Source organism: Oncorhynchus mykiss, chromosome 25 (assembly GCF_057628025.1).
Source record: "Oncorhynchus mykiss isolate SJ-2025 chromosome 25, ASM5762802v1, whole genome shotgun sequence".
NCBI lineage: Eukaryota > Metazoa > Chordata > Actinopteri > Salmoniformes > Salmonidae > Oncorhynchus > Oncorhynchus mykiss.
In genome coordinates, this window is record NC_143046.1 from 75,645,620 (window position 1) to 75,661,908 (window position 16,289).

A 16,289-nucleotide genomic window follows, 5' to 3' on the forward strand; every position below is an offset into this window, starting at 1 on the left:
CCTCTGGCTTGACTTTCTTCTCCCAGTATGGGGAATGGCTCTTTTCCCCTCATCTTTCTCCCTGATTCTCCATGCTCATTCTTCATGCAGTCCCCCTAAACTATGGAAGATGCAGCATGAGTATGGGTGCCATGATTAAAATAACTTGCAATTTGTAAACATATGTTCTCAATAACTCCTGTTGCCAGTGTACTCAAATGTAGGTCAAAATATAAGGCACGAGGCATTGGGGTGTATGTGTAAAGCAAACTCACAAATCATGTAATAAATCCATGGTATTAAAGACTTACATATCAGCTTTGAAATATATTTATTTAAATGTGTAGCCAGAGAAAATAATGTATTCCCTGTAGGCAAAAATGCATTAAAGGCTGGTTGCAATCGCGCAAAGAGCACAAACATACTGTACAGTAGCCACATACGCAACATTCAGCATCACATCATGAACACATTTCAACACTATAGACTAGAAAAGCAGCTAGCTCATGATGAGAACAAATGCTTACAGGTATTCTACATTCACTGTTTCTCTGTATCCAGGCCTCAGGATTTTGCCTCCACACTCTTGAAGCCGAGTCCGCTCTCTATCTCCCTCTCTGTCTTTGTCTTTCCACCATTTCTGGCTATACTGGTTTTCTGTGAATTCTTATCATGTCATCATATAAAGGTACATTCAAGAGTGAAATAAAACTTGAGTAATAATAGTATCAGTTCTCACTCTTAATACCGCTAAGGTTAGTCCTGAGCTGTCTCGTTGGGTCGTACCCAATCACAGTGAAACACATCTAATTTTGGTTTTGACTAAATCGTTTAGCTGGCTTTTTTTTTTTGGGGGGGGGGGGGGGGGGGTTGTTTGCTGCTGTTGACTTAACATACAGTACACCTGGATGATCCTTCGCACCCAGAGTTTTACAGTATAAGACGTTAGATTGTCTTTCATGAGGCAGGGAGGCAATACACCTGATTGACTCATATACAGACAATTAGAAATTTGATTATTTGTTAGTTAGGCAGTTAGTTTAAAGGCAGAGTTTGGATATCGAGCCCCTAGCTGCTGGCTGGGAATGGAGGGCTCAGTCAGTCACTCAGTTAGTTGTGTTGTGGAGGGAGTGAGACGGCTCTTAAGGGGGCAGAGGCAGCAGTGTTCAGTACTACAGCACGTTGACTCTTAAGGGGACAGTATCCCTGCATTTACAGTATTCACATCACGCTGACTCTGTCGCTGAGGGCCGCCATGGAGTCCACCTCCTCCGACTCGTGGTCAGGCTCCACCCCCTCGCTAACGTCGGCGTGTGGGTTGACGAGGTGGGCGGGGTACGTCAGGCCGTGCTGCTCAGCGTGGCGTTCCCAGCGGGTGTCATCGCTCTCATGCGTGACGTAGCGCTCGTGCATCTTCCATTCTAGGCCACGTAGGTCCAGCCACATTTGGTAGTCCTGAGAAGGACATCATTAGCAGGGACACAGTAGTTAGCATTAGCCTAAGGTTTCAATTGTATTCTTTTGATTGTGTAAAAAAAAAAAAAAATTTTTTGCGGCTGTTGGATGACAAACTCGTGTCTCTCATCACTCTTGCTGTAGGGCTTACCTGTATCCAGGAGTGTCTGAGAGACTTAGTGTAGCCCGGGTGGTCTGACAGACTTACCATAGCCAAGGGGGTCTGACAGACTTAGTGTAGCCAGGGGGGTCTGACAGACTTACCGTAGCCAGGGGGGTCTGACAGACTTACCGTAGCCAGGGGGGTCTGACAGACTTAGTGTAGCCAGGGGGGTCTGACAGACTTAGTGTAGCCAGGGGGGTCTGACAGACTTAGTGTAGCCAGGGGGGTCTGACAGACTTACCGTAGCCAGGGGGGTCTGACAGACTTAGTGTAGCCAGGGGGATCTGACAGACTTAGTGTAGCCAGGGGGGTCTGACAGACTTAGTGTAGCCAGGGGAATCTGACAGACTTAGTGTAGCCAGGGGGGTCTGACAGACTTAGTGTAGCCAGGGGCGTCTGACAGACTTACCGTAGCCAGGGGGGTCTGACAGACTTAGTGTAGCCAGGGGAATCTGACAGACTTAGTGTAGCCAGGGGGGTCTGACAGACTTAGTGTAGCCAGAGGAATCTGACAGACTTAGTGTAGCCAGGGGGGTCTGACAGACTTAGTGTAGCCAGGGGGGTCTGACAGACTTACCGTAGCCAGGGGGGTCTGACAGACTTAAGTGTAGCCAGGGGGATCTGACAGACTTAGTGTAGCCTGGGGGGTCTGACAGACTTAGTGTAGCCAGGGGCGTCTGACAGACTTAGTGTAGCCAGGGGGGTCTGACAGACTTAGTGTAGCCAGGGGCGTCTGACAGACTCACCGTAGCCAGGGGGGTCTGACATACTTACCGTAGCCAGGGGGGTCTGACAGACTTAGTGTAGCCAGGGGGGTCTGACAGACTTAGTGTAGCCAGGGGGGTCTGACAGACTTAGTGTAGCCAGGGAAATCTGACAGACTTAGTGTAGCCACAGGGGAATCTGACAGACTTAGTGTAGCCAGGGGGGTCTGACAGACTTAGTGTAGCCAGGGGTTCTGACAGACTTAGTGTAGCCAGGGGGGTCTGACAGACTTAGTGTAGCCAGGGGGGTCTGACAGACTTAGTGTAGCCAGGGGGTCTGACAGACTTAGTGTAGCCAGGGGGGTCTGGCAGACTCAGGTTAGCCAGGGGAATCTGACAGACTTAGTGTAGCCAGGGGGGTCTGACAGACTTAGTGTAGCCAGGGGGGTCTGACAGACTTAGTGTAGCCAGGGGAATCTGACAGACTTAGTGTAGCCAGGGGAATCTGACAGACTTAGTGTAGCCAGGGGGGTCTGACAGACTTAGTGTAGCCAGGGGGGTCTGACAGACTTAGTGTAGCCAGAGGAATCTGACAGACTTAGTGTAGCCAGGGGGGTCTGACAGACTTGGTGTAGCCAGGGGGGTCTGACAGACTTAGTGTAGCCAGGGGAATCTGACAGACTTAGTGTAGCCACAGGGGAATCTGACAGACTTAGTGTAGCCAGGGGGTTCTGACAGACTTAGTGTAGCCAGGGGGGTCTGACAGACTTAGTGTAGCCAGGGGGGTCTGACAGACTTAGTGTAGCCATGGGGGGTCTGACAGACTTAGTGTAGCCAGGGGGGTCTGACAGACTTAGTGTAGCCATAGATGGCTGACAGACTTACTGTGGCCGGCCTCCCGAGTGGCGCAGTGGTCTAAGGCACTGCAATGCAGTGCTAGCTGTGCCACTAGATATTCTGGGTTTGAGTCCAGGCTCTGTCTCAGCCGGTCACGACCGGGAGGCGCATAGGGCAGCGCACAATTGGCCCAGTGTCATCCGGATTAGGGGAGGGTTTGGCAGTCAGGGATGTCATTGTCCCATCGTACACTAGCGACTCCTGTGGCAGGCCGGGCGCTGTGCACACTGACACAATCGCCAGGAGCACGTGTTTCCTCCGACACATTGGTGCGGCTGGCTTCTGGGTTAAGTGGGCATTGTGTCAAGAAGCAGTGCGGCTTATTGCAGCGAGGAGACAAGACTGTAACTACCAATTGGATACCATGAAATTGGGGAAAAAATGGGGTTAAAAAATAAAAAATTATATAAAATACTTACTGTAGCCATGGATGGCTGACAGACTTATCCAAATACAATAAGTCTTCTTACTCCTTTGTGATATGTACAGTACCATTTTATCTGTTACATTGTCTGTTAAATCTCTAATTTAAATGAGTTTCCCCCCCCCCCCCCACGTTGTAGACATACTGTACTAGTAAAGGCCAGTGAACTACTTTTGTGATTTTTTGTATTACTGTTTACCATAATTTCTAACTTGAGTCTGATGATTATCTGAACAAAACAGTTGATCTGATAATACTTGTGGAATATAAAAATACTTGCTTGATATACACTACCAGTCAAAAGTTTGGACACACCTATTTATTCAAGGGTTTTTCTTTATTTTTACTATTTTCTACATTGTAGAATAATAGTGAAGAGATCAAAAGTATGAAACAACCCATACGGAATCATGTAGTAACCAAAAAACTGTTTAACAAATGAAAACAAGCCTCCCGGGTGGTGCAGCGGTTAAGGGCGCTGTACTGCAGCGCCAGCTGCGCCATCAGAGACTCTGGGTTCGCGCCCAGGCTCTGTCGTAACCGGCCGCGACCGGGAGGTGTGTGGGGCGATGCACAATTGGCCTAGCATCGTCCTGGTTAGGGAGGGCTTGGCCGGCAGGCTGGCTTCCGGGTTGGATGCGCGCTGTGTTAAGAAGCAGTGCGGCTTGGTTGGGTTGTGTATCGGAGGACGCATGACTTTCAACTTTCGTCTCTCCCGAGCCTGTACGGGAAATGTAGCGATGAGACAAGATAGTAGCTACTAAAAACAATTAGATACCACGGAATTGGGGAGAAAAAGGGGTAAAATTCAAACAAAAAAAACAAAAATGAAAACATATTTAATATTTGAGATTCTACAAACGGTGCCTTGATGACACCTTTGCACACTCTTGGCATTCTCTCAACCAGCTTCATGAGGTAGTCACCTGGAATGCATTTCAATTAACGGGTGTGCCTTGTTAACTTGTGGAATTTCTTTCCTTCTTAATGCCTTTGAGCCAAAGGCTGAGAAGGTAGGGTAGGTATTCAGATAGCCCTATTTGGTAAAAGACCAAGTCCATATTATGGCAAGAACAGCTCAAATAAGCAAAGAGAAATGACAGTCCATCATTACTTTAAGACATGAAAGTTAGTCAATGAGGAAAATTGAGGAGGAAAGTTTCTTTCCAGTGCAGTCGCAAAAACCATCAAGCGCTATGATGAAACTGGCTCTCACAAGGACCACCACAGGAAAGGAAGACCCAGAGTTACCTCTGCTGCAGAGGATAAGTTCAATAGAGTTAACTGCACCTCCGATTGCAACCCAAATAAATGCTTCACAGTGTTCAAGTAACAGACACATCTCAGCATCAACTGTTCAGAGGAGTCTGCATGAATCAAGCCTTCGTGGTCGAATTTCTGCAAAGAAACCACTACTAAAGGACACCAATAAGAAGGAGAGACTTGCTTGGGCCAAGAAACATGAGCAATGGACATTAGACCGGTGGAAATCTGACCTTTGGTCTGATGAGTCCAAATTTGAGATTTTTGGTTCCAACCGCCATGTCTTTGTAAGACAGATGATCTCTGCATGTGTGGTTTCACCGTGAAGCATGGAGGAGGAGGTGTGATGGTTTGGGGGTGCTTTGCTGGTGACACTGTCAGTGATTTATTTAGAATTCAAGGCACACTTAACCAGCATGGCTACCACAACATTCTGGCTGTGTAAGGGCTATTTGACCAAGAAGGAGAGTGATGGAGTTGCATCAGATGACCTGGCCTTCACAATCACCCAGACTCAACCCAACTGAGATGGTTTGGGATGAGTTGGACCACAGACTGACGGAAAAGCAGCCAACAAGTACTCAGCAAATGTGGGAACTTCTTCAAGACTGTTGGAAAAGCATTCCAGGTGATGCTGGTTGAGAGAATGCCAAGAGTGTGCAAAAATGTCATCAAGGCAAAGGGTGGCTATTTGAAGAATATCAAATATACAATATATTTTTTATTTGTATACGACTTTTTTGGTTACTACATGATTCCATTTGTGTTATTTCATAATGTTGATGTCTTCACTATTATTCTATAATGTAGAAAATAGTAAAAATAAAGAAAATCCCTTGAATGAGTAGTTGTGTCCAAACTTTTTACAGGTACTGCATGTTATCCAGTTTCTTGAAATACTTCGCAAATGCAACTTCTTTCTACGTGAAAACTGAAAAGTTTTATTCATTCCTTTTCAGTAGTGAGTGGATACATTTTCATATGTTCGGTCCACCATGGGAATCAAACCCACAACCCTAGCATTGCAAGTGCCACACTATACCAACGGAGCCACATTCTCACATCACAAACCACTTATGTCTCAATGTACTCAATTACTGCATTGTGCATTGTTTTTCATCATGGTGATAGAAAGTCTACAGGTCCAAACCTAGATAACCAGCCTATGTACAATGCAGTAGCGTACCTTTACATTAAGTGGTTTGTAAGGATAGTAATTTAATATGGCACAAAAAGTGACGTTATTTGATCAAGAAAACGATTTAATTTGATGTGGATGTTTTGTGTCTTTGCCCATAACTTTGCACCTTTTGATGTAAATCTTTGAGGACAGGGTTTTGTTCTTTCTGGATTCCATTAGAGTGACAATAGGAGAGAAAGGGGCATGGGAACTACTCTTACAATATCAACTATTGAATCCTGCAAGATACTGTTCTTAATTATACAACTAAGTGGAGATGCAGATTTTTTTTTTCTCCATGCATTACAGACATCTATATCAGTGGAGGCTGCTGAGGGGAGGACGGCTCATAATAATAGCTGAAACGGAGGAAATGGAATGGCATCAAACACATGGAAACTATATGTTTGATGTATGTGATACCATTCCACTCATTCCGCTTCAGCCATTGCCACGAGCCTGTCCTCCCCAATTAAGGTCCACCAACCTCCTGTGGTCTATATCAGCCCGATAATACTACTAAAGGCCCAGTACTTTTGTGAATTTTTTATTTTTTTTATTAATATATTTTTTTATTAATATATTTTAAAATTGTGATTTTTCAGGGGGTGCTGCAGCACCCTCAGCACCCATACTTTCCGCAGCTATGGAAGGGTAGCTTATCTGTAGCCAGGGATGGCTGAAAGACAGGCCGAAAATGTCTTCTTTTTAAAACTATTTTGTGATATATGCAGTATGGAGTGTACGTAGTAGGGAGAGCTTACCTGTAGCCAGGCATGGCTGAGCGACTTGTCCACGCTGTAGCGCTTCCTCATCTTGACTTGCAGCAAGTTATTAATGAGGTCAATTGCTGGAACAACAAAGCAGGCCGTCAGAGGATAACTCATGGTGGGAAACCTAGAGGATTTGGTGCAGGCCCCTTTCAGAGCCATGCAAGGGCTAATGAGCAAAGCCAACATCATGTTAAGATTATTTCAGGGGTCATGGTTCTCTGAGTCCCAGTTGGGATTCTTGACCTTTAGGCCACTCCTCTATAGTACCAGGGATCGCTTGGCATTATGCACATGAATAGGCTGAAACAAGAATTGGTTCTCTCTCTCACACACTCTCTCTCTCTTCCCCCCCTCTGTCTATTCCTCCCTCTCTCTCAAGCACACACACACTCTCCCTCTGTTGCTTTCTCTTCCCTCTGTCTCACTCACACACACACACACACACACACACACACACACACACACACACACACACACACACACACACACACACACACACACACACACACACACTCTCTCTCTCTCTCTCTCTCTCTCACTCTCACACACACACACACACTTTCTTTCCTTCCTTTTCCATCTCTCGGACAATGACGCATGCCATCCGCTCAATTCAATAGCAGCATAGTTGTTGGGGCCAGGATATGTGTTGTAGGCTTTCAAAGTGGTTTTGTGAGCCACTGAGCACTAGAGGTGAGAAAAATTGTGATAAGAGAGGTTCCTATGCTAGGCCCTAACACAAATCAATTCTAAAAAATCTGCAGACTCCCTCAGATAAACATAAAACTGACTCACTGACCTCGTAAATGCATGTATTCATGTGAAAACATATCTTTTTTAAATTTATAATTCGTCTCTGTTTTTCATAATTTATTTTCAATTTGCAAGAGGCTGAATGTATCTCACCGGAGAAAGCATCTGAGTGAGCGAAACAGCGTCCCTCTGTTTCTGTATGTGTATGACATCTATCTGATTCTGTCTGGTCCTAAAGAGTATGACATTGTTGCCCCCTGTACCACTGAATGCAAGGGAAGCCAGTGAGCATTTGGCCTCCCTTGACAAAAAAGTATAAAATAATAGCCAATCAGCTTTGAGCTAAACTGAGCGAGCACAACAGTGAATGGTCCTGGCACACCAAAAAAAAGTGTCAAGGGAAGCCAGTTTAGATTTTGCTTCACTCCTATCACATCGCATAAAAATAAATACGTAATTGACAGAAACAACTTAAATTGTTGCATCTAGTTGTGTTCTGTTCCTCCGGTGGCTAGATAAAATTGTCCCTTTCCTAAATTAGCCATGGATGGAGTTAGGGATTTGGGCCTGTGATTTTACTTCATTCTCAGTACTGGCCAATGATTATAATGCCGATTCGAATCCAACCATAAATTCATACATTGTGCCCCTGGACTGAGAGGACGTAAGTTCAATATGTAGCTAGATGTTGAATGCTAATGTTAACTAGAGCAAACAACGCAATTATCACAACACATAGGTTGTAATATGGCTTTTCTTTCTGGCTAGGGTTCCCCAGGGATTTTACCAACGCACCGCTACTAAATCAGATTATCATAAAAGGCATTCTGACCGTGTAGCAAACATTCACTATATGATTACAAAATCCAACAGAGACTCAGGAAGAGGCTATTCTAGTCTGATTTTCAGAGTAATGATGTATCATTCCAACACAACTATATCAAATGTTATTTTACAGTAAAGGAGTTATCACAGTAATGCATGAGTCATTGCTGCTCGACAGACACCCACCTTCCTGGGACACCTTCTTCCAGGGGTTGGGTGGGTACATGAAGGCAGCATTCTGGATCTGGTCGTGAATGTCCTCGTCCTCGTTGAAGGGGAAGGTGCCGCTGAGGCTGACGTAGATGATGACCCCCACAGACCACATGTCCAGGGAGCGGTTGTAGCCTTTATTCCTCAGGACCTCAGGGGCCAGGTAGGCCGGAGTGCCCACCACTGACCGACGGAAAGACTTCTCTCCAATAATGCGGGCAAAGCCAAAGTCGCACAACTTCACCTGAGACACAGATAGGATGTGTCTCAAATTACACTAGATTCCCCACTATGTTGGGAATATCAGTGACGTTTGAGACAAGGTCATGTGTGGTAGGGAATATTACACTAGATACCCCACTATGTGGGGAATATCAGTGACGTTTGAGACAAGGTCATGTGTGGTAGTGAATATTACACTAGATTCCCCACTATGTTGGGAATATCAGTGACATTTGAGGCACGGTCATGTGTGGTAGTGAATATTACACTAGATTCCCCACTATGTTGGGAATATCAGTGACATTTGAGACAAGGTCATGTGTGGTAGTGAATATTACACTAGATTCCCCACTATGTTGGGAATATCAGTGACATTTGAGACAAGGTCATGTGTGGTAGTGAATATTACACTGCCACAGTTCCCTGTCTCGTATTCACTTGAACATGAGAAAGTGTGGTGGTAATCAAGGGTTTCCTACTAGAGTAACTGGACTAAGATTTGTTAGAGAAGGCTAATACATAACATCCTGTATGTTCGCCATCCAAACAGTTGGATCCACAGACATAATAATAATCAGCTGGCAAGGATTACCCAAAAGGCCACTTAACGTTATCACACTGTCTGTTCGACATGGACACGATATGGTCTACAGACGATTTACTGTAGCTACAGAAATCTACCAAAATAGACTTTGGCAAGACTGCAGAGGATGTCAGTTCTCAGCACTATAATGACGCCAGTGATGTTGCCAGAGGATGTCAGTTCTCAGCACTATAATGACGCCAGTGATGTTGCCAGAGCATATTTGGGGAAATGAAATAAAGATATATAAGAACGGACTCTCTTTTTTCCCTTTCAGAAAATATTTGTTGTAAATAACACAAATGCAATTTGTTTAACACCCATCCAATGCCTGGCCATGCCTGAGACAGTGACTCATAGTACAGTACAGAGCAGTACTGGGCTATGGCTATGGAGAGAAGGGCAGCATAATTGGGAGTGTATCATTAAAATCAAGAGACATAGAACATTGTAGAGACACTGAGCGTGCAGTTTCCATAATCATCCACATTATCTTAGAGTAGACTGATAGATGAATGTCTGTTTATGTCTGTGAAATTGATGTTTCTGTTTTGGCTTGTTTGGAGGATGAGCTGTAGGTTTGCTTACTTGTGGAAAAGCATCTGCGGACGCCAGTAAGACGTTTTCTGGTTTGAGGTCACAGTGGACGATATTCTTGAAGTGGAGATGACGAAGAGCCTGAAGAATCTGAAAAATATGTGAAATTAATGATTTGTACACGGTGAATGATTACTTTAATTAGGAATGATTAAAACATTTAATATAATCTTGTCATTTGCATTTATATACTGTCAAACGTTACTGAAATTAGCTAAATCAGGTTCACACTGACTGTTTCTTGGTAGTCTTAAACAAATCTACTTTGAAACAAAAGCATACAACTCAAACACATGGTTATGGGCTTTAAAAAAATAAGACACCTGTACCATGTCATATATAGAGTTGAAATCTATTACACTGAGAGTTTGCATCCTAATATTACACTATATACATCACAGAAGTCTGAAATATAACAAAAATATTTGTTTGACAGAGAAACACCAGATTTTCTGTGTTTAAAAACAAATCATGTTTAAAAATATGAATAACATTCCAGCCATGAGTCCACTAGGTCATTTGACTACAGCAAAGAGCAACTAATACATTGCATATCATAGTGAAAAGTGCAACAACACGTGATTAAACAAATATTATAATATTATTATCAGAAAAATACATAAGCATACCTGTAAACCTTTTACTACACTGACTGTGTTTCTATACAGTATACAGTATGTGAGTGTCACAGTAAAAGCAGGTGTGTGGCACTGCTACAGCACATCCGTCCATTGTCTGCGAGCGACAACGCTTGTCAGCCAGGGTTACCTGTGAGACGAAGAACTTGGTGATGCGTTCAGGCAGCCTCCCCTTCTCACTGGACAGGATCATCTCCAGCATGTCTCCGTGGAGTTTCTCCATGACAACGAAGACGCGCTCCGGAGTCTCAAACATGCACTCCAGGTTCACTACCCCAGGGTGGTGCAGGTTCTAGGAAGTAAAAACAGAAACACAGGAGCCTTTTAAAGGAAGCAGGCAGAGAGCTCGACAGGCTCTCCAAACACCCACTGTGTTGTCATGATAATAACTTCATTATTTTCCTACTGAGACAATATCTCTATTTTTGTCTTTAGATCTGTTGTTTTTCCTCTCATGTGTTCATCATAAAGTGTGTCTGGCAACATCTGAGAAAAAGGTTCTAATAGTGTGTGTTTCATAGGAGCACACAGGACCACGCGTGCTGGTGTGTTTACCTGAAGGATGGCGACCTCATTGCGTAGCTGGCTCTCCTGCTTGGTGGGGAAGCGTAACTTGTCAATGATCTTAATTGCTACATCCCGGCCAGTTTTTCGGTGCTTTCCTGTAGTATGAAGACATTATATTATGGAGAAATCAAAGGCAGGTTACAGGTTTAAACAGGTTTTACTTCTCTGAATTAATGACTATCTCAAATACTTTTTCAAAAGATTAAAATTGATCTGATGAACCCCTTTTAACAATGTACTGCATTATTTCACAATATAATAAACACCTTCTTGGTCATGCAAATATTTTTCTGGCATGAGATCAGGAGAGAATTGTTATAAAAGGCTGTGTCCCTCGTGCAATCAAGTTAACACTTTTTTTGCCAGGTTATCAGTGTGACAAGGAGGTACAAATGCATCACCTCCATAAACAATCCCAAATTGGCCCGATCCAAGGACTTCATCCGGGAATATCTGATACACTGAGCTGATATCCTGTAGGTGTGAAAATCCAGTCAATGGGTTTAAATGTGTATACTGTCACAAATATTTAGTTTTTGGTTTGTCTACAACCATTTTTATCTCTTCTCACATGACAACTTAATACCCACTAATCTCATACACGACTGGAAGAGTTACCCAGAAATATAATTATAACCAGTGGTACTGTGACTAATTATCGAGAGTAGCTATGGCAACTGCTCGGCTGAGTGGGTAATCAAAATCATCTCCATTTGAGCTACTTAGAAGATGATGTCACCTCAGAAATCTAACCACGCATTCAGCTTTTTTCTTCATGTTGAAGGTTGTACAGTCCCAGCCACTGTCATGTCTAGTTTAGTGGATCCATGTCTGTGCAATGTTAAGTTGTCTACTGTCTTTTGTCTATTATTTTTTTAAATCCTACAAAATCAAAAAAATAATATAACCATGCAAGAGGAGCAGGCATGACCCGCAATATATTATTACCGCAATATTATATATAATATATATAATATATATATATATATATATATATAAATTATATATATATACATAATATATATATTATGACCATCATTATAGTCACTAAATCTGAAAATAAAAATATACCCAAAGTCGTTCAAATCACGTGAGACCAAATTCTACTTACCACATTCTCTTGAATCTGGCAGTTGGACACTGAAATACTGATGGAAACATCCTCTGTTGGTGTAAGGGAAATGTTAAGAGTATTCCATAAGAGTTAAGAGTAGTCCATAAGAGTTAATGGTCTTCCATACTATAACCTTGAGAGTGTTCCTTCCTAATGCTGAGTAGGGTTACAAAATTCTGGTAACTTTTCCCAAATTCCCAGAAATCCTGGTTGGAGGCTTTAGGATTTCCTGCCTATTCCCCTCCTGATTCCAGGAATCTTCCAAGCAGGATTTCTGGAAAACCTGGGAATTTTGGGAACGTTACCAGAATTTTGCAACCCTAGTGCTGAATAAAACAAGGTTGCTTCAATAAAATTACATTAATTTCTATAAGAGTCCATCTATCCAATTAACTCTGCTTATACTTACTGTGGCCACTGTGACGTGACCCGTGTGACAGTCCTTTAGAGATGGCGGGCATGAGGGCATGCTGGATGGCCATCTCCCACATCCTGGCCACATCCGGCCCGACCCCGCTGACCAGCATACTGCTGTGGGCCGACATGCTCCCCGGGCCCTCCGGCCTCGCCAGGTTCTCCCCTACATAGTAGACCAGGCTGCCCGTGGCGATCTCAAAGCAGTGGGCGTTGGAGCCCTCAGACAGTAGGTTGAAGGTCTTCGCTGGGTCCAGAGACAACACCTCTGACAATGGAATTTCCTGCCACACAGCAGAGGTAGTATTGCTCTTTGCTGTTTGGGGACTAGACCGGGTTACTGTCAAGTGCTTTGTGACAACAGCTGTTGTACAAAGTGCTTTATGAAATACATTAGATTGATTGTTGTAGTAGCAGTCGTTTTACAGTGGTTAGAGCACTTGCATTTCAATATAAACATGATATTTCAATCTGATCAATGTCTGATCAATGTCTTGGTCCATTAACTTCAGTTCTTAGGTTCCATTCACCCTTCATCCATAATAATCTATATAACATTTCAATTGATTTCTTACCTTGTAGTATTTGCTGCCTGTGTCATTCTGGAAAAGGGTGATGCATTTGCTGTCCAGCCTCCAGTAGTGTCTTTTCCTCTGAAGTGGAAACAGATAGAGAGCCTTGCACAGACTGGGACTACATAACATATGTTCCTGGTGGGTTCCCCCTCTTGGCAATGGGGGTTTCCATCTACTCATACATACAGCATCTATTATGCCATAGGTCAGTGCCCATAGCAGATTTTACTAAATAAAAACAACATTTAACATTTAATAGACATGCATTGACAAAATAACTTCCACAAAACATTACAAAATGTCTATAAAATGGCAGAACATTAGTGTTGCAAAAATGTGCAGGTTTTCCAAAAATCATGGAATTTTGCCACTCTACAGCAGATTGATTAGTTGGTGTGATAAAAATACATTAATATAATCAGACTTACCAGAGTGTCTTTGCTGCTGAAGTGCACTAGCCAACCTTCCTTCATGATATTGCTACTTTTCCTCTTGGTGTTTTTGACTGACTGGACCACTCGCATAAGTGGGATGTTGTTGCTAGTAGATGGGCTTTGAAATGAAGGGAGTCAAACATAAAAACTCTGGCCGTGTGAATGCTTTTATTCTCAACTTCAGGACTCAGTTAGGGTTACAGATTGGGTCAGGGTTGAGCTGAGGTGTGGACATGAAGTTAGGGTTATGGGTAGGGTAAGAGTTGAACCGGAATGTGGACATGAAGCTAGGGTTAGGGTTGAGGTTAAGAGTTGAAACGGAATGTGGACATGAAGCTAGGGTTAGGGTTGTAGTTAAGGCTAAGGTTTGAACCGGAATGTGGACATGAAGCTAGAGTTAGGGTTGTGGTTAAGGCTAAGGGTTGAACCGGAATGTGGACATGAAGCTAGGTTTAGGGTTGTGGTTAAGGCTAAGACTTGAACCAGAATGTGGACATGAAGCTAGGGTTAGGGTTGTGGTTAAGGCTAAGAGTTGAAACAGCTAGGGTTAGGGTTGAGGTTAAGGCTAAGGGTTGAACCGGAATGTGGACATGAAGCTAGGGTTAGGATTGAGGTTAAGGCTAAGGATTGAACCGGAATGTGGACATGAAGCTAGGGTTAGGTTGAGGTTAAGGCTAAGGGTTGAACCGGAATGTGGACATGAAGCTAGGGTTAGAATTGAGGTTAAGGCTAAGAGTTGAAACGGAAAGTGGACATGAAGCTAGGGTTAGGGTTGAGGTTAAGGTTAAGGGTTGAACCGGAATGTGGACATGAAGCTAGGGTTAGGGTTGAGGTTAAGGCTAAGAGTTGAAACAGCTAGGGTTAGGGTTGAGGTTAAGGCTAAGGGTTGAACCGGAATGTGGACATGAAGCTAGGTTTAGGGTTGAGGTTAAGGCTAAGAGTTGAAACGGAAAGTGGACATGAAGCTAGGGTTAGGGTTGAGGTTAAGGCTAAGGTTTGAACCGGAATGTGGACATGAAACTAGGGTTAGGGTTGAGGTTAAGGCTAAGAGTTGAAACGGCTAGGGTTAGGGTTGAGGTTAAGGCTAAGGGTTGAACCAGAATGTGGACATGAAGCTAGGGTTAGGGTTGTGGTTAAGGCTAAGGTTGAACAGGAATGTGGACATGAAGCTAGGGTTAGGGTTGAGGTTAAGGCTAAGGGTTGAACCGGAATGTGGACATGAAGCTAGGGTTAGGGTTGTGGTTAAGGCTAAGGTTGAACCGGAATGTGGACATGAAGCTAGGGTTAGGGTTGAGGTTAAGGCTAAGGGTTGAACCGGAATGTGGACATGAAGCTAGGGTTAGGGTTGTGGTTAAGGCTAAGGTTGAACCGGAATGTGGACATGAAGCTAGGGTTAGGGTTGAGGTTAAGAGTTGAAACGGAATGTGGACATGAAGCTAGGGTTAGGGTTGTAGTTAAGGCTAAGGTTTGAACCGGAATGTGGACATGAAGCTAGGGTTAGGGTTGTAGTTAAGGCTAAGGGTTGAACCGGAATGTGGACATGAAGCTAGAGTTAGGGTTGTGGTTAAGGCTAAGGGTTGAACCGGAATGTGGACATGAAGCTAGGGTTAGGGTTGTGGTTAAGGCTAAGAGTTGAACCAGAATGTGGACATGAAGCTAGGGTTAGGGTTGTGGTTAAGGCTAAGAGTTGAAACAGCTAGGGTTAGGGTTGAGGTTAAGGCTAAGGGTTGAACCGAGAATGTGGACATGAAGCTAGGGTTAGGGTTGTGGTTAAGGCTAAGGGTTGAGCCGGAATGTGGACATGAAGCTAGGGTTAGGGTTGAGGTTAAGGCTAAGAGTTGAAACAGCTAGGGTTAGGGTTGAGGTTAAGGCTAAGGGTTGAACCGGAATGTGGACATGAAGCTAGGTTTAGGGTTGAGGTTAAGGCTAAGAGTTGAAACGGAAAGTGGACATGAAGCTAGGGTTAGGGTTGAGGTTAAGGCTAAGGGTTGAACCGCAATGTGGACATGAAGCTAGGGTTAGGGTTGAGGTTAAGGCTAAGGGTTGAAACGGCTAGGGTTAGGGTTGAGGTTAAGGCTAAGGGTTGAACTGGAATGTGGACATGAAGCTAGGGTTAGGGTTGAGGTTAAGGCTAAGGGTTGAACCGGAATGTGGACATGAAGCTAGGGTTAGGGTTGTGGTTAAGGCTAAGGTTGAACCGGAATGTGGACATGAAGCTAGGGTTAGGGTTGAGGTTAAGAGTTGAAACGGAATGTGGACATGAAGCTAGGGTTAGGGTTGTAGTTAAGGCTAAGGTTTGAACCGGAATGTGGACATGAAGCTAGGGTTAGGGTTGTAGTTAAGGCTAAGGGTTGAACCGGAATGTGGACATGAAGCTAGAGTTAGGGTTGTGGTTAAGGCTAAGGGTTGAACCGGAATGTGGACATGAAGCTAGGGTTAGGGTTGTGGTTAAGGCTAAGAGTTGAACCAGAATGTGGACATGAAGCTAGGGTTAGGGTTGTGGTTAAGGCTAAGAGTTG

At 43.9% G+C, this 16,289-nt stretch overlaps 1 protein-coding gene across 1 annotated transcript in view; it reads right to left on the minus strand.

Moving 5' to 3' along the window:
* Positions 1–298: 298 nt before the first annotated feature.
* LOC110505765 (serine/threonine-protein kinase D1) overlaps positions 299–16,289 on the minus strand; it is a 50,019-nt gene continuing 34,028 nt past the window's right edge. The window contains 11 exon segments of the mRNA XM_090219343.1: positions 299–1,434; positions 6,830–6,915; positions 8,603–8,870; positions 10,020–10,118; positions 10,797–10,958; positions 11,222–11,328; positions 11,635–11,707; positions 12,345–12,397; positions 12,757–13,045; positions 13,337–13,414; positions 13,765–13,888. Of these exon segments, the coding sequence (XP_090075469.1) occupies positions 1,201–1,434; positions 6,830–6,915; positions 8,603–8,870; positions 10,020–10,118; positions 10,797–10,958; positions 11,222–11,328; positions 11,635–11,707; positions 12,345–12,397; positions 12,757–13,045; positions 13,337–13,414; positions 13,765–13,888 (1,573 nt within the window). The 3' untranslated portion in view covers positions 299–1,200.